This window comes from Piliocolobus tephrosceles, chromosome 7, assembly GCF_002776525.5.
Source record: "Piliocolobus tephrosceles isolate RC106 chromosome 7, ASM277652v3, whole genome shotgun sequence".
Classification (NCBI taxonomy): domain Eukaryota; kingdom Metazoa; phylum Chordata; class Mammalia; order Primates; family Cercopithecidae; genus Piliocolobus; species Piliocolobus tephrosceles.
In genome coordinates this window covers 120,043,238-120,062,325 of record NC_045440.1, presented here as the reverse complement: position 1 = coordinate 120,062,325, position 19,088 = coordinate 120,043,238, and the positions used below count along the sequence as shown (strand labels likewise).

At 37.0% G+C, this 19,088-nt stretch overlaps 1 protein-coding gene across 1 annotated transcript in view; it reads left to right on the top strand.

The window, feature by feature from the left end:
* Positions 1-18,062, top strand: part of EIF3H (eukaryotic translation initiation factor 3 subunit H) — a 120,683-nt gene extending 102,621 nt beyond the window's left edge. Inside the window, exons 5-10 of the mRNA XM_023224858.1 lie at positions 4,078-4,245; positions 5,738-5,837; positions 7,050-7,199; positions 13,968-14,088; positions 16,276-16,408; positions 17,781-18,062. Of these exons, the coding sequence (XP_023080626.1) occupies positions 4,078-4,245; positions 5,738-5,837; positions 7,050-7,199; positions 13,968-14,088; positions 16,276-16,408; positions 17,781-17,878 (770 nt within the window). The 3' untranslated portion in view covers positions 17,879-18,062. The remainder of the gene's footprint in view (positions 1-4,077; positions 4,246-5,737; positions 5,838-7,049; positions 7,200-13,967; positions 14,089-16,275; positions 16,409-17,780) is intronic.
* The last annotated feature ends 1,026 nt before the right edge of the window (positions 18,063-19,088 follow it).

Genomic DNA, 19,088 nt, shown 5'->3' with positions numbered 1-19,088 from the left:
CATGGCGTCATCATCACAAGACAATTCCAGGTAGGCAGAGGCTTCTCTCCTCCCTCATTTTATCTGTTTTGTAGCCAAACGGGGTCTCTTGTGCTCACCTTACATACCCACCCAGTATAACTCCTGAGAGAAATTAGCATAGCCACAAAAGCAAGGGTGTTCATCCAGGAGATTGGAATCTGGAACGACCATTTCTTACTCCCTGTATAAAACTTAACCGGCATGTCATCATTTCACGATTGTTCCCTTGTCCCTACCATAGTCCAGCGGGGTAAATACATGTCAGCTGGTGTGGCAGCTTAGCTCCATTGATGGTGCCTACCAGGAGCATGGTTTTGACACAGGTCACTGGGACAATTGCTGTTCATTTAGTTTTACCAGGAAGCTTTTGCAGGAGTTGGCTTTCTACTTTTTGAAAATTTGAATGGGAAGAGGAGGAGAAACCAGGGGTGAGGGGACATGGGATTCAAAGAATGGGGACACAGACCTGAAAGTCTACAGAGATAACACAGTTCACATGGCTGTTTGTGAGTTGTGTCTTGTTCCTTGGCTTATAATAAACAGAAACAGTATTATAATTTTTTTTACCTTATTAAATCAAAGTGAGCTCTTTTCAAACATTGCATTTTTTGGTGCTTCATGTAAGCAGTCATGATGAGAACTGGGCCTGTGTGCACTGTGGTTCATTTCGGAGCTCTAGCATCCGCAGCCCCACCTTTTTAAGACTCACTTGCAGACTGTTTAGGTCCTTTCTTTATATGATGCCTCTGAGGGGGCACTTAAAAAAAAAAGTTTTGTTTTGTTTTAATTTTAAAACTGGGGTGGTAAATCCAAACCAAGATAGAGAATCTCCTGGCACTTTACATAGATTAGGCCAACACATACATTGTTTATTAGTGAAATTCTAGTACATTGTAGATTTTTGAAGTGATTTTCTTAATTGACCAATCGTTGCTCTTAGGCCCTTTATTTTGATATTTAGGTGATATGAAAAACTCTTAACGACTTATAAATGTGTCCAAAATCTTGCAAAATGTTGTCATATTCTAAACCATGGAAGAGGAAATGGAAACGCTCCCCTCATTCCTCCTAATAAAGAAGCTGATCTCTCTTTACTCCTCAGTCCCCAGAAATATGTTGGAGCAGTGGTATCTCCACATGGCTATAGGCTTTCTTGACTTCTTCCCTAGTTTAGGGGAACACTTCATTTTCATTCTTATCCTTATCAGAGGTGCTATAGAATAGGTAAGACTCTGGATAAAGAAGAAATTTGAAAGTTTGCTATTAATCTTGGAGATTTTACCTCATGTATCCTGAAATGCGGTTAGAGAGTTTCTTGTATTCAGGCTGTTTGAGGAGAGACTTAGCAAGATTATAGAATATTTTTCTGCGGAATGTACTTTTATTTTAAATCATAATACATGCTGGAAGCCCCTTTAGGTAATATAAAATTCTTTATTTATAATTAGTATATCCAGTGAACAATGTGGAATAATAGCGTTTTGACTGGGATTGGGTTCTCAGATCTCTTTGGAGATGGGAAAATTAAATATCAGAGACGAATTGTTAACTGTACAGCAAGATCCCCACAGGGGAAATCTCAGAGCTGGCATGAGAACCTCAACCTCTATATTCCAAGTCTTTCTTTTCTGCCATTACAACTTGGCAGACTCTAACCTCTGCTTAATATTGTAGCTAAATTGAATACTAATAATATGTTTCGTAAGTATTGATTTGAAAAAAATTTTTTTTTTAAATCTTGTTCTGTCAGTTGCTTAATAATCTCTCCTCTTCCCTTTCCCTTTAAAATAAATAGCAAATTTAGTTTCAGCTCCCATTTTACTTACAATACTGGGACTTTTCACTCGTAAATTAAATTTGATTAAAATTTATTAGCCAAATCAGTGATTTTACTCTGATTTAAAAGAATTATGGAATTTGAAAACAGAAGGAGATTATAGCAATGATTCTGTCCCACTTGCCAAATTTATGTGGTTGATGTGAATCTGTTAAACTAGCTGGGGGGGGTGGGGTGAGGTTCCTCTTACATGCTAGAGAAATAAAATATGAAGATAAAAAATAATTGGTGTAAGATTATATTTCATAGTGCTTTTTCAGGCTATAACATTATGTATAAAATCGGTTTCTAAGGTAGAAATGGTGGTTTAGAGTATAGCATAGATTATATGACTTTGTTTTTGTATTTTATTCATAAATATACAGAAACACTGGCTTAGTATGTAAAGCGTCTGGTGTATTAGTATCACCTTCTCCCCCATACTCGTGGTAGCCTAACTTCCTCTATGTTAACACTGGTTTTCCTTTTTATGAATGAATGAGCCCACTTTCAAAACAGGCACTTAAACTGTGTGCATCTTGACAATAGTGCAGCTTCCAGCTCTGTTGCAACATTGCCATAGGCTTAAGAAAATCTCTTCAGATAGTGGCAAAATAACTTTTTTTTTTTTAGCTTTTCTATATAGCAAAAAAAAAAAAAAAACAAAAAAACAAAAAAAAACAAACAAACCTCAAAAAACACACAATTCTTGAGTAGTTGATGAGCTGGCGGCCATCTTTTAGCATGAGAATTGTAACCTTCCTTGGGATAAGCAGATTTATAACTTCTTCGCCTACAAGTAATGAAAAATCAGACTGTGTCCATCTGAGGAACACTCTTTTATACTTTATGATCCTGAGTCTCATTGGCTTTGTAAAACCATAGTGCTCTAACCAAAAAAATGACAGATGTATAACTTTACTTTTGCTAAAACTTGAGTAAGAATTTTGAAAATGAAACAGGTTTCAAGTTAAGCAAATACGTTTACTCAGCATGGTCATGTATTCATTATAATAGAAAGAGTTTGGGGCCGAATCCAGTGGCTCATGCCTATAAACCCAACACTTTGGGAGGCGGAGGTAGGTGGACCCTTTGATCCCAGGATTTCAAGACCAGGCTGGGCAACGTGGTGAAACCCCATCTCTACAAAAAAACAATACAAAAATTAGCTGGGTGTGGTGGTGCACACCTGTAGTCCCAGCTACTTGGGAGGCTAAGTCAAGAGAATCACTTGAGTCTGGGAGGCGGAGGCAGCAGTAAGCCAAGATCATGCCATTGTACTCCAGCCTGGGCAACGGGAGTGAAACCCTGTCTCATTAATAATAATAATTGATAATAATAATAGAAATAGTGTGGCTATTATGTTGACTATAAAGTTTTCTCTGTATTATACATTTGTTGTGCATTATTGTGCTATATTGCTTTTTAAAATGTCATTTATTATATTGTTTTAATCTGTTTTTCTGGTAATGCTGCTTTAATATAGTATACATTATAGTCATTAGTATACATTGTAGTCATTAATTTGACAAAAGTAAAAGTCACTAAAGCTTTTCATTCTATACATGGTCATTAAAATATAACTTTATTCTAAGGAAAAAGTAGTGTCTGTTACTTAACAAAGGAACACACAACCAAGAAAAAATAATTCTTTAAAAAATTTAGCATATGCAGCAGGGGGCACCAGATGAAGGCAAAAATGTATTCTTGTATTTTGAATCAACTGCAGCCTGTATCCTCTTCATATATAAGCAGTGTGGTTGATAGTTAATTGTTTCCCCTTAGTTTTCCTAATGGTTTTAGTTTTTCAGCTCTAAAAGCTGTGTTGAACAAGAGATTGATAACTCTTCCTCTTTTATTAATTCAAATGAAACTTCTTACAACCAACCAACTTAGTAATTACACAAATTTTTCTTAAACATTTACTATTTTGAGAGTTTCAAAAAGGGGAGTAGAAGCCACATTTAACAATTCTTTTGTTACAACAAGGCATTAATATTGTGTGTAATACATTTTCTGCAAAATATTTTTTCATTAAAGAATAAAAGGAAACCCGATGATTTAAAAGCCTAATATTGTTTTGCTTTATATATGAATTGAATGAATTTTAAATCTGGAATCCTGTTCCCTAATGCTAATAAATTGTTATGTAGACATTTGTTTCCAAAAAGGCTTGTTTTTAATGTTGGTAACATCATTAAAAAGTTTTTTCTTTTAATTTCCTTTTCCCCATCATCCAGTCCAATATCAGATGGAAATGATGCGGAGCCTTCGCCATGTAAACATTGATCATCTTCATGTGGGCTGGTACCAGTCCACATACTATGGCTCATTCGTTACCCGGGCGCTTCTGGACTCTCAGTTCAGTTACCAGCATGCCATTGAAGAATCTGTTGTTCTCATTTATGGTTAGTAGGAGGTTTATTATTCTTTTTTTCCCTTAATATTATTACTACTATTTTTGCTTTCTGTCTTTTTTGCCTCTAAGAGCAGTCTGGCAGGCCTTCTCAAGTAAATACCAACCCTGTTTCTGCAGCAGCCTCAGCAGCAGCTCAGTCTAGACAGGGTTTCCTTCTTTCTGTTTATTTTTCTTGCTATCAGAGCCCTGATGTGTACATTTTGGAATGCTGGAGTAGCTGCTTCATTTTTATTCCTCCATCTCCCCTCCCTCATCGAAGGGGCTGGTGGAACTAGACCAGATGTCTAACAAACCCCGATTGCTAGAGTGTCTGGCTCTGTACGTGACTGACCAATCATAATACAGTGTGCCAAGTTTTTTTTATACCTCTGACAACAGTGTACAAAACCTGGACTGTTTCTTAGCACAAAGATTTTTTTCTTTTCGGCCTATTTAATGGTGTTTCCTCAAGCTCTCCAGACCAGATGTTCTGTGCTGTATCAGAACTGTAGGCAATTTAACAGCTTTATAGCCTTCCCCCTCCCCAAACACTCACAGTTTGCCATATCTGGCAGACTTGCATATAGTTTCCAGCTGAGAAGTAAATGTAACGTCCTGAGTATCTGTCAGAAAAAATACTAATGAATACGATCAATCTTATGAGCTGCCCCAAAATTGTTTCAGTATGTTAACAATTGGATTACAGTAAAGAACAAGTTGTTAAAGTGTACTTATATTGGCTGGAAACATTGCATCATCAGACCTTGATGAATTTTCCACTTGTTTCAATCTATTTTGGTTTTCATTTTATCACCTATTGCAAAAAGTTTCACTGTGTTAAGTTTCAGACAACATGAATGTTAACACAGGTTTTAGGCGAATATTGGCATGCCAGAGCCGTTATCATGCAGCAAGTGCTAAGCTCCCTTACTCATGGAGTGTTTCAGCGGTTAGTTTTGACAAAATTAGTTTCTCCAAAAAGACACTTCTGTGATAGCAGTTTGACTTGAATGGTTTTTACAATCTGTTTTAATGAAGAAATGTGAACAGTGATTATTAGGATGGATAAATTTTGTGTGCAGGGCTATTCATTTTAAGTTGAATGAAGAGCGCTACCCAAGTATATGCAGTGGTTTTTCATGTTTAATAGTTATCAGTGATTTCCTAATTATACAAGATGTCTAGAACATATGATACATTTAATTTTCAGCAGGATTACTGGTTCTTGCTGAGGAATGAATTTGAAAATAACTCTTTTGTATGTTTAGTTTTTGACAGAGGAAATTACTCTATCATAAGTAGGATAGAGGTATTCCTGCATTTTCGAGTGGTATTTGCTATGTAGTGGTTTGAGTCTGCTTCAAGTTGTTTTCTGGTTGTTTATTTTGATCTTTATTTTGCAAAGATTGTGTGATATGCAACAGAATGTGCCTAGAACCAGTGCTATTCAAGCATGGTAGTGACAAAATTCTTAGTAATTTGTTTCTCTTTCCTTGTTTGAGATCCCATAAAAACTGCCCAAGGGTCTCTCTCACTAAAGGCTTACAGACTGACTCCTAAACTGATGGAAGTTTGTAAAGAAAAGGATTTCTCCCCTGAAGCGTAAGTGTTTGGGGGCATCTGGTAAAGGGTTGGGTATTTTTCTGTTAAGATTTTTCTTTGCCACGTCTCTTGAATCCTCGGTTGTGGTGTAGTAATGCTTTTGCCATGTGGACTGTAGAAGTTTTCTGCATGCCGAGTGCTGCTTGCTCTCTCCCTTTCCATGTTTAAATTATTCTTTAGGGAATGTCTCATCTGTTGTTTTTACCAAGGGTGAATTCAGTTAGAATGGGAATTAATTAGCTACTGGATTCGAAGAAATAAATGATTGAATAAAGGGAGGTGGAAAGAGTGATCAGTGGCTGTCAGATGGTAAGCTCTGTGTCAGACTGGTTGTTTGAGCTGTGTGTCTTACTTTCCGAACCCTTGTTTAATGAGGGGGTGGGAGAGGCATAAACATTTTAAGAATTTGTTAAAGAATGTGGCTTATTGGCAATTTTATGGGTGACAGGTATGCAGAGAAGTAACGGATGGAGCTGTTTTAGGATCCTATTTAATGGCATTGTAATATTTACTTTAAATCAATTAAATACTTAGAATTCTTCCATTTTCTGTTAATTATAGAAATTTTTAGTTCCTATTGAATCAAAATTAATGGCTTTGACTTCATGCAGGACAGTTCATCTCTAGTTTCCCATTTGGCTCCTAAAAAGTTAAGGTGCAGAGAATTTTAAAAGAAAAGCTACCTCATGGACAATTCCTGGATGTGGTAGTTATAACTAAACTATGAGAAACTGTGTTCTTGGCGTGTTCTAACTATTGTATCTGGAGTCTCCTTGAGTGTTCTGCCACTTGTTAAACTCTTAATTCAAGAGGCTTTTAAAATGAGCTTTTCAAGAAATAGAGTATTTCTCATTTCTAGCTATTTTAAATTAAGTTGTAGATGTAGGTTGTGTAGCATAACTTACTGTGACATTTACATTTTAGTATCAGTGAAATTTTAAAGATACCTGAGTACAAAGAATGAGTAGTTTCTTCTGCCAAGAATCTTACTTTCTGGGCTTTAGCTCAAATTCAGATCATTTTCAAAGTTACTCAAATGACCTAACTTATGCTTGACTCTGTAAAACTCTAGTTTCTCTACTTTTTTTTTAAAAGAGTGTTAATGAAACAAAGATCTTGGATAGGACCTATAATTAGGTAAATTTTATGAAATAGTCAATTTAGCACCTACTTTTGACCATCAGACTAAAGTATTTTTAACATGCTTCACAGTTTGAAAAAAGCAAATATCACCTTTGAGTACATGTTTGAAGAAGTGCCGATTGTAATTAAAAATTCACATCTGATCAATGTCCTAATGTGGGAACTTGAAAAGAAGTCAGCTGTTGCAGATAAACATGAGTTGCTCAGCCTTGCCAGCAGGTAAGTGGCCCTGCCTAATCAAAAGTCCCATTTTTTTTAGAACTTTCTGCAAAAGATTCTTTCACATAAACTTGACCTGTGAAACAAGAAAACAATTACTTAAGAACATTTATAGGTTCTTAAAACCTGTATAACATGGAGTAATAGTCTAGCCCTGTTAGGATCTCAGGGAAAAACGCCAAACTGATCACATGAAACAACACATTGTTTGAATACTAATTGCTCATATTAGAAGAACCCTCTGCTGCCTTCTTTGCTGTATCATTTGTGCTTTGATAAGGTCAGTGCCCGTGAGGGAGGGCTTTTTTATATGGCTCAGCTTTATTTCTTGTACACGATCCTAAGAGGCTTAGGGCATTATGTCTGGAGATTTAATAATGCTCAGGAAAAGAACAGAAATGCGTTTTTCTTTTACTGGCTGTTCTTGCCCTTGTTCAGATGCAGACTCTTGCAGTTGTAAAGTTCCAGTTGTTTGAGTTTTCAACTAAAATTTGAATTTTCTGAACCTTATACTGGCTTCAGCTATTTTAGTTGGTGATACGATTTCCTCCAGCGTAACTCCCTTGGCCATCTAGTTGCTGAGATAATGTTTATTATATTTGTAAAATGCAGACTGAGGTTTCCAAAAGGAAGTATTGTTCCCTTTGTGAAATTAATGTTTATTTCCCCCTTCATCTATTACTCTTAACAGAAATGTGAATAGAGTCACATGTGTAGCTCCTCTTAAATGCCCTTTGAGCGTTGTGTCAGTGATTATTTTGTCTGTGGTGGAAGGAGGCTAGCAGCAGACCTGTGGAATGAAATTAAATGGCCAGACTAGGTAACAAATCAGTATATGCTTGTTGGCTGAAAGAAACAAGGTGTGTTTTCTTAAGCAACCAGTTTGGAGCAGACTAAATTATTTATCAGATTTCTAGTTATCTTAGATACTTGTAAAATAAAAAAAAAAAGTGTACAGGCTCTGTACTTCCTCGATACAAGGCAAGTGGGATGAACCCAGAAGGGCCAGAGACATCAATGTTCTTCTTCATGCTCTGGCATGGATAGGACTGTGGTTGAAGTGCCACCTTCCATCGCATTAATTGATCAAAAGGCCACAAGAAAGTCTTAACAGGGCAGGGAGATGGACGATGAATGTAAATGGAGTGCTAAGTAACACAGCCAGGTTGCAAGGCTAATTTGGCACCAAAGAGTGTACTGTTTGACTGCAAACATATATTCATAATAGTCCTTTAATTTGTCTATTTTAGAAGGTCATATTTTTCTTTATTGTTTTTACAAACACACTCGGCACACCTGTATTTAAAGCGTTAGCTAAGAACCTTTTTCAGCATACAAGGTTACAATTTGATGTATTAAGTATATAGTTATATAATAATTTTAAATTTACTGCATGAAAGCTTTTGCTTATATAATTCATGTCTTCACCTTTTCCCAGGCTTCCTTTATTGAGCATACAAAAGAAATACATCCCTGATGGTGCTTTAACATTATCAATGAGCTGGTGTGTAATGTCCGTTTGTCCGAAGCAGCATTTATAATAACCAAGAAAATATTCTGAGTTTGCCCTAGCAACTGAGACCTACACAAATATTTTATTATAGTTTTTGTCTTCTGTATTTTTATGTAAACGAGGAAAAGAGGCCCCATTTCTTTGCTTTCCACATGAAATTATTGAAAGTGTAAACTGGCGTTCTGTTAGGAGGAAGAAAAATAAAGCAACCTTGAAGCAGTGCGTTTTTGCTACTAGACTCTTACATTGAACCAAATTGATTATAGTATTTTAAAAGACAGAAAGATACATTTTGTACATCTCAATTTTTAATTTCTAACAGTAGTTGTGTGATGATGGCTCAGGCCAGTTGACATAAAAGTTTTTATAAGACACCTCATCAGAAATCATTCTTATGCAGGTGCTTAAACTTGGTCTTTCCTTTCAGAGCCTATACATAGGCACCAGTTTCTTTGATGTGACTGATAAATTTGTTCTGTGTGACAACTAAAACATACTGCATTTGCTTTTGTTGAAAAATTCTAATTTTTGATTTTAATTTTATTAGATGGAAGTTCTAGCAATAGTTATTCCATAACAGCCTTTATTAGTTTTTAAAAATGTGTAACACAGGCATTCAGCTTTTCACACATATAAAACAATTCTGTTTTTATTTCCTCTTTAAAAAAAGTAAACTAAGGGCATCATACGTTAAGGATTGTAAGCATAAATTGATACTGTAGCCAGAGCAGACTTAACACTTCATGTGCTGGTTCACGTCTGTTTAAGTTATCTGTTTTCAGTTCTTTATTTGCTTGGCAATAAAAGAAAAGGCAATGTTACTGAAACTCCTAACAATAAGTCCCTGTTTCAGCATCCTAGTTAAACTGGTACTGAAAAGATTCCCACAAAATTGGTCTTCGTAGTGGTCTGATTTTCTGTCAGTGTTAATTTCTGATGCCCCTTTAAGGCCTGTAGTACACAGATTTCTGTGTGTGTGTGTGTGTGTGTGTGTGTGTTTCTGATTTGTTTTTTCTGAAGAGCATTATCATAATATAAAAGTCCACATATTTGTGCTTGTGGCAGTGTTCTTTCACAGTAACTTCATATACTTGGAGCAGATAATATTGGTACTTTATATTAAAGACTTTTCTGGTAGAAACAGTGGGTCTGTTTTAGTAGTGCCTTTCTCATTACTGTAAACAACCTCCAAGAGTTAAGGTCTGGGTATAAATAATAGATTTTTCTCTGCGTATGGCAGTACTTCTCCTGTTTTGTTATTTTTTTCCCTACTGTCACTGCTTTCCCCTTAACCTCCCAGCCACAGCATTGGTGACGATCTTTTCTTTCTCTGATTTCCTTTTGCAATTAATGGCATAAATGACTTAACAACTAATCACGTAGCTAATGACATTTCTTATACTTAACATAGCCCTTTGGGCTTCATGTTGCTCATTGGTAAAAATGAAAGGATCAGAAACCTGAAGCCAGTGCCCCCTGTCTTCTTGCCTTCTCAGGACCTCATTAGATTGATCTACTCCTTCCTTCTTCATAGATTTTCAGTTTCTTTCTATACTAGTTTTTTTTTTTCTTTTTTGTAATCTTTATAGGCTTGTTTTTCCAATTAAAAATTAAAAATTTATTTTTAAATTTTCAACTCTTTAGACAGTTTGAAAGAAAAACACTGTGAACATCCATCCATAAACCTTTCATTTAGATTCACCAATTGTATATGATGCCACATTTGCACTCTATCTACATAAATAAACACCACTTTTTCTTTCTGAACCATCTGAAAGTAAATTGTAGACATGACTTTTAACCCCTAAATACTTCAGCATGCATCTCCTAAAAACAAAGACATTTCAACTTGTTTATGTCCCCCATCTCAAAAGAAAACTTATGAAAAGAATACCTTTGGATCTCATGCCATTAGTCATCTCCTTTTGTCTTCTGCTGAATTTTTCTATTTGTTTCATAATCAAACTTCTCAGTAGAATTTTGATGTCACTGTTTCCCACTGATTTCCCAGTGATTGACAACAGTTTGTGGTGTTCCACCCATTGTATGTAGTAAGACCTCCCTCCAAAGTCACAAAAGACTTTGATGTCACTATGTCACTGAGTAGTTGAGACTCTTCAGCACGTAATATGTTGATAAGGCCTTTTTCCTGAGATCCTTTCCTAGGACCCTGTGAAACTATAGCTCTTCTGGGTTTCCCCTTATTTTCCACAGTGAACCCTCCGCTCATCTCTGTCCGTGTCCCTCAGGGTCTGTCTTCTCACACATGTGTTCATGGGACGATTTTGTCTTACTCCTGTGACTTTTAACGCCTTAGTCTAGGACCTTATTTCTCTTCCTCATTACTTTCACAGTTTCCTGACTTCCTGTTTTTGACCTTTTCCTCCTTCAAAATTGTAATGATCTTGCTAAATGCAAATTAGATGCTCATGTTACTCCTTTGCTTAAAATCTTTAGCTGGTTTCCCACTGTCCTGAGGATAGATTCCAGACTTATAGTATGTTTTTAAGTCATTGCACTTTGACTGCTGTCTGCCTCTCTTTTCCCCAGCCTTGCCCAATTCAAATACTTAAGTCTGAGTGAATTTAAATCAACTATTTAGAAATTAGGGTAAAACAGAAGCAAATACACTGTATCCAGAGAAGAATTGTTTTGAAGTTAAAAGTGATTTAAAAAATTACAAACACAATAAAATAAATAAGAAAGAAGCACTTGATTCCTCAACAGGTGAAGTCATCAGACCATTTACTGGACCAAGGTTATCTTTGCCAGGCTGGAATTAAAAGGTAAATTTACAGCCAGGCGCGGTGGCTCATGCCTGTAATCTCAGCCCTTTATCCTTATCGGGAAATGTAATAAACAGTTGCCAGAAGACTGAGAGTCACCTTCCATTCCTCTCTTACGTCCCCTGTCAAATAAAGATTGCCTGCTCTGCCTCCAGAATCTCTCTCAGTTCCGCTCACTTTTCTCTATGCTCACTGCCACCATCCTAGTTCAAGTCACCACAGTTTCTCTCTAATATCACGATAGATTATTTGCCACAGGTGCAGTTTTTAAAATAGAGAAAAAATTGACCATTTAAACCCTTTTCAAATGTACACTGTAGTCGTTTTTAGTATATTCACAATGTTATTCAACCATTACTAGCTCTAGAACATTCTCATCACCCTGAACAGGAACCCAAACCCATTAAGCTGTCATTCCCATTCCCCTAACCCCTGGCAGCCTCTGGTCACTTTCTGTCTCTACAGATTTGCCTCTTCTGTATATTTTATAAAACAGAGTCCTGGCCAGGAGCAGTGGCTCATGCCTGTAATCCCAGCACTTCGGGAAGCCGAGGTGGGAGGATCTCTTGAGGTCAGGAGTTCCTGGTGAAACCCCATCTCTATTGAAAATAGAAAAAATCTAGCCAGGTGTGGTGGCACGTACCTGTAGTCCCAGCTACTCGAGAGGCTGAGGCACAAGAATTGCTTGAGCCCGGGAGGTGAAGGTCGCCCCGCTGCACTCCAGCCTGGATGATGAGTGAAACTGTCTCAAAAAAAAAAAAAAAAAAATTGTGTCTACCTTCTTTCCCATAGCAGATGTTTTCAGGGTTCATCCATGTTGTGGGGTGTATCAGTACTTTATCCATTTTTAAGGCCAAATAACATTCTACTGTATGGATGTATAATATTCATCATTTGATGGAATTTTAGATTGTTTCTAGTTTTGACTATTAAGAATAATGTAGCTATTAACATACATGTACAAGTTTTTGTGTGAGTATATATTTTTAATTCCCTAGGGTATATACATATTCTTAGGGTATATTCATAAGAGTGGAATTGCTGGGTTATTTGGTAATTTGGTTTAGCTTTTTGAGGCACCACCAAACTGTTTTCCACAGTAGTTGTATCACTTTACCTTCCCATCCCAATGTATGAGAGTTTTCATTTTTCCACATCCTCGCCAACACCCTACAGTAGACTTTTAACTAACCTCCTGGTTTCTCCTCTCCAGTCTATTTGCATAGCAGCAGAATGATCATTTTAAAATTTAAGCAAAATGTGTCATAAACATGTGCAACCCCAGGGTATCATTAACATTGCAGTTGTGAGATCTCATTCACAACAAACTACATTGCTGGGGAGCTGTATGGTGCTAATGAGCTTCCCACATGTGCTTGTCTGGTCTTCCTGAGCCAATCACTGTGCTCTAGCCATGCCAGGCCTCTTCTTTTTATCAAATCTGCCTAATTCTTGCTCATCTCAGGCATTCAGGACTTATACTTACTTTTGCTTAGAATATTTTTGGCATAGCTGGCTCATCTTTCACTTTCAGTCTGTCATCTCCTCAGAGATATTCTGATTGTGCTATCTAAAGTAAGTGTCTCTTCACCTCCCCCTTCTCTTTCTCCTCCATCCCTAATCAGTTATAAGATCAATGAAGATACAGAACATGTATGTCTTATTCACTGTTGTCTCCCTGTTTTCTAGTACTAAGGCTGTCACATAATAGGAGTTTAGTAAATATCTCTTGGCAGTTAATGAATGGGCACTACTCTTTAGAAACTTGCTATTTTAAAAATATAGTAGCTGTCCAGGCGTTACCATGGTAGGAGGTAAGTTGCAGGCAGAAATCAGTGAATATGCTGGTCATTGTGTCAATCATTACATCACTTTATAAAGCGATGTTGGTAACTGAGCTGCAATAGAAATTTCTGGAGAGAATAAGAAATATGAAAGACTGTACTACAGATTCTGGGAAAGGTAAGAGGAAAGGAGCCTGTTCATCAGGTTTTGTAGAATAAAGGTTACCATTGCTCATTTAAAACCTTCTAGATAAAGAAATCATGTGCCAGATGTCATAATCTGTATGGTTCTTTCCTGTGACTACTGATTTAAATGTTATGGAATGCATTTGGGCAGGGGTAAGTTAATGAAAAGAGTTTGGGAATACTGAACTTGGTATAAGAAATATGTATTATAGATGGCTCACTAGGTATGTTTCACAGTTCCTACCCTCACATACCTATGCTCTCTCAATAAGGAACTCAGCTATTTCAGGTATCCCTGAGATTATAGTTGGAAGTTCGGTATGGAAAGTTTAGTAACAAGTTGACTCAGATTTTTTCCTCTGCCCTTGCTCTTATGCATATGTGTGCTCTCATTCTTTTAGCAAAAGCCAGTTCAAGTTCATATCTTAAAAGTGTTTAGAGCAGTAGCAAAGCCATAACTTAAAGTAAGACCTGTCAGTATGTTTACTTTACATTTCAGCAATCATTTGGGGAAAAATCTACAGTTGCTGATGGACAGAGTGGATGAAATGAGCCAAGATATAGTTAAATACAACACATACATGAGGAATACTAGTAAACAACAGCAGCAGAAACATCAGGTTGGTATTGTGGAAAAATTCAACAGACATGTATTTCTAAGTTTCATGTATTTCAAGAGTCATGTTCAAAATGGCCTAAATTATCTTTGGTAAAGCACTGACTATTAGCTAGTTACTCTATGTCATATTTTTAAAAGATTATTATTTATATGGCATATTCGTAACATATTATTTACATGTTATACTTAAAAATACCTGTGTTAAAGAGAGCTATTATATTAAGCTCAGATTGTAATGCCAAGGTTGTGCAAATAAGAGGTACATTTATTGAGAAAATCAGAAGCAAAGAGATTCCAGAATGTCACAGCTCATTTCTTTACTAACTATAATTGGTATGGCAGTGGCTCATTGCGGCATAGTTAGCAATCTTCAGTTCATTTAAAAAACTGAGCAATTGTGATTAAGAGCAAGCAATTTTGATAGGAAATAATAGACCAACTGCTGTGAAGTAGATAGTATAATACAGACAAAAACCCTGGAATTATCCGAATATTCTCATATGCACACAGCTATGGCTGTGGCCATTTAACCTTTATTCATGTTGCCTGCAGGCCACATGGTTTTCACAGTTCCCGGAATATTGTATTTGGACTATACTGCTCTAAAGTGTTCTTAGCATTTGATTCATAGATAAGTTGATTCCCGAATGTTTATCTGTGAAAGTAGTATGTATATATGACTACTCTGTTCATTACAATGTACTTTAAACAGAGCGTTGTTAAATATAGAATTCTAAGCACAAGTAAGTGATTCTGAGAATGTTGTATTTAAATTTTTTCTTAATATCAGAGTTCATATATAATATATAGTGAAATTTAAAGTACTTTGTTTCTGCTAGCTTAGAATTGAGAAAACATATGTAAATCAATATATAATTTTTTTTTAACTGAAAAGATGGGAGTGGTTACAAATGTCTGATAAACTGAGGAGGAAAACAATCGTCTCAGCTGGATTTCATTTTCCTGCTGGTTTTTCCTGTAGGTGAAGGACTCACCCAGGGTATCAAATAGAATATTTGTTTCCTATGAGTACCCCATAATGAATACAGGAATCTTTACAAAGCAAGTTACTTTCCTTCACTAGAAATAATTGTTGTTTCCCTTGATTTTCTTAGGAATCCAAAGACTAAATCTTTACCAGCCCACCTTGGTTTCTCATTACCTGACATTTTAAGGTTGTGTATGGGATATTATGTGCTTCACTGTTGCGAGCAGTCATAGCTATTAGCTCTTATTGTAGTTGATCTATAAGTTTATAGTAAAAGTTTATATATATCCCTACTTTCTCATCAGCGAATCATAGGAATCCAGAGTTTGAAAGTATTTGAAGCATTATCTGAGCTATTAATAGTATCCATCCTTAGCTATGGAGCTAAGGTACAGACGATTATCTGTTAAGAGTGGTAACAATAGGCCAGGAGTGGTGGCTCTTGCCTGTAATCCCAGCACTTTGGGAGGTTGAGGCGGGTGGATCATGAAGTCAGGAATTCAAGACCAGCCTAGCCAACATAGTGAAACCCCGTCTCTACCAAAAATACAAAAATTAGCCGGGTGTGGTGGTGGGCGCCTGTAATCCCAACTACTAGGGTGACTGAGGCAGGAAAATTGCTTGAACCGGGGAGGCGGAGGTTGCAGTGAGCCAAGATTGTGCCACTACCCTTCAGCCTGGGCGACAGAGTGAGACTCTGTCAAAAAAAAAAAAAAAAAAGAAAGAAAGAAAAAAAAAAGTTGTAACAGTAGTGAACACAGCAGTCTGTATTGTTATTTTAGGTCAATAGGAGGAAAGGTGAAAGAATTTCCAGTGTGGTAGTTCATTACTTAGTCATTAAAATTAGGATGAATCATTTATTACCCCATTGTCATAAATGGTAAAGAAACTCCCTTTACCTTACGAATCATGAGCTTTCCCTTTAAGCCCCCTGTTACTAGTTTTGTTTTCTGAATCATTAGTTATAGACTCTTAGAGCTCAGAGTGAAAACTCTATAGACACTAGAGTTTTCAGCAAAGGAATTTTCTTCTACAATTGGCGTATTTAACTTCTTACACGTAAGTTACCAAATGTTACCACTGTTAAAAACTGAGGTTGTAATTCAGAGCAGTAGGGTTCTGTTGGTTATGTAGCAGAAGGACATCTTTTTTTTTCTCCTCAGAGAAATATAACCAAATCATTTTCCCTTTGAATTTCAGTATCAGCAGCGTCGCCAGCAGGAGAATATGCAGCGCCAGAGCCGAGGAGAACCCCCGCTCCCTGAGGAGGACCTGTCCAAACTCTTCAAACCGCCACAGCCCCCTGCTAGGATGGACTCGCTGCTCATTGCAGGTATTGTTGCCCAGTGCAAAACCTGGCTGGTTTTGTTCGTTTCTTAGGAAGCAGAAGACAGTGAGAAATTTACAGACAGAAAAGCATGCCATAAAAGCTAGTATATTTGAAATAGTTGCAGGATGAATTTGAATCTAGCACCTGTAATTTCTGAAATCTAAGAACTTGTAAGAGTTTGTTATTTTGTCCAGGTCCTTTCAGTGCTTCACTCTATGTTTCTAAACATTTTTGAGATGGCATTATAAACTTTGTAAAATGAGTCCTTTTTCATGGAAAGCCAGAAAAGTTGTTTACAGTCTTAATGCAGAAGATCACTTAGCTCAGGCCTCTTACTGTTCCTCTTCCAGCCCTGCCATGTACAGTTGGTACTTGACTTGAATTTAGGAAATTATTTCCCTTATTTGGACTTAAATTGTGGCAGCATGAATATATTTCTGGATGAACTTTTTCTGGTTATGCTTACTGTTTAATACCACCTTTAAGCAGTAGAGGTCCTGTGTCCTGTGCTAGGACTTGATTTTGAATATATGGCATTCATGCCCTTATTTGGCTATAATCTTATAGAAATGCTAAATGCCATTTGATTCAATCAGATACTTACCTGTGAGAAGATTTTATCAAAGTGAAAATCCTACTCAAAAGCTCATTGGCAATTTCTCAATTCTGTTGATACGTTTGTAATGTGGGAAGAAATTCCAAATTCCTTAACATTTTCTAGTGTACATACAAATTAAATTTGGAAATGAGACACAATTCCTTCCCAAAGGTCCAATTCAAACAGAATTGAAATCCTTGTATTTTGAAGAAGCCTGTAACTGATGTAACTGTTGGATGGAGTAGATCATTAAAGACATAAAAAGCAATGATGGAGCCCTTTCTTCAAGTGAACTCTCTACTCTTGCTCTGTCTTGACTCATAGGAAAACTCCTTAACATTCTCAAAGCACAAACTGAAAACCTACCATACTTGTTCACATCTGGGTCCAGTGGGTCTGGCTGGTTTGCAGCTCTGTGACGTATTGTTAGTATCTCCTTTCTATCTGTGAAGGCTAGTCAATGCTGGTTTCTCAGTTGTACAGCATTGCTTTGATCTACTTAGTCCTTTTGACTGACAGCTATTATGTCCTTAGGGCTGATAAGCTTTTGAGGAGTAGTTTTTCTTTATTCTCCGTGTAATTAAGAGTGGACAGTAGCTTATTTTCAAAAGAACAAAAGAACTTGTATTTCTTATTCCTTATGGAAAAATAAACTCTGGATTCAAAACAATATACAGGTGATTCTGTTTTATGCTGATTTTTTCTGTTTGACTAGCTTTCTGGATCATTTTACAATTTGTGGAACGTTATGGCTCTGTCTCTTTCTCAAATGCACAGGCCAGATAAACACTTACTGCCAGAACATCAAGGAGTTCACTGCCCAAAACTTAGGCAAGCTCTTCATGGCCCAGGCTCTTCAAGAATACAACAACTAAGAAAAGGAAATTTCCAGAAAAGAAGTTGACATGAACTCTTGAAATCACACCAGGGCAACTCTTGGAAGAAATATATTTGCATATTGAAAAGCACAGAGGATTTCTTTAGTGTCAATGCCGATTTTGGCTCTGACAGTGTCTTTCTAGCCATAATAAAATAAAACAAAATCTTGACTGCTTGCTCATTTGATTTTAGATGTATTTTCTCTTTTTCTCTAGCTTACTTTTGTTTGCTTATACTTGTTTATTTCTGAAAGCTAAAATAAGCCTTGACCAGAAGTTTCACCACTTTTGCTGCCTCTCAGGTGCCACCTTTCAACCCACTTCTCCCAACTACTTATCCCAGCTCCTGACTCGGAGGCCCTGGCACCTACTGTGAATTTTTTTTTTGAATTTTTATACTTCACTGCTCCCAAATGAGCACCCCGAGAGATGTCCACGTTCATGTACTTGCCCAGGAATTCCTTGTCTCCGGACCTGGAATCACCTGGCGTAATTCCGGTCATTCTACCTTTTCATTTCTGCAGGTGATGGTCAACCAGTCTCCATACTCATAGGCCATGGGACACAAGATATATATATTTTTTAAAGACAGAGTCTCACTTTGTCTCTCAGGCTGAAGTGTAGTGGCGTGATCTCAGCTTGCTGCAACCTCCGCCTTCCGAGTTCAAGCGATTCTCCCACTTCAGCCTCCAGAGTAGCTGGGACTACAGGCATGTGCCACCACGCCTGGCTAATTTTTGTATTTTTAGTAAAGATGGGGTTTCACCATGTTGGCCACGCTGGTCTGCATCTCCTGACCTCAAGTGATTCACCTGCTTCTGTCTCCCAAAGTGCTGGCATTACAGGCATGAGCCACCACTCCCGTACAGGACACAGAAATTTTAAAGAAAAGAATCATGTCACCGCAAATAAACTTCATCTTGTTTATATTATTTAGGACTTCACATTTGTCTTCCCAAACCATGAAATTCTACTAACACCAAGTGTTGTGAATGAGGAATGAGGAATTAGGAGAATAGTAGTACATTGGGAAAAAGGTATTTTAGTAATTTTTCTATTTTAAAGATTATCACAGATTTTGCTGTTTGTGCACCGCCAAATCAGTGAGACGTGCCAGCTGGTGGCGGTGTGCCTTTGAGAATTTTAGATGATGATCCCCCTAGGAGGGTTATCAAAAAAGGAGATGGGTGAAAGATCAGGAGAGTCA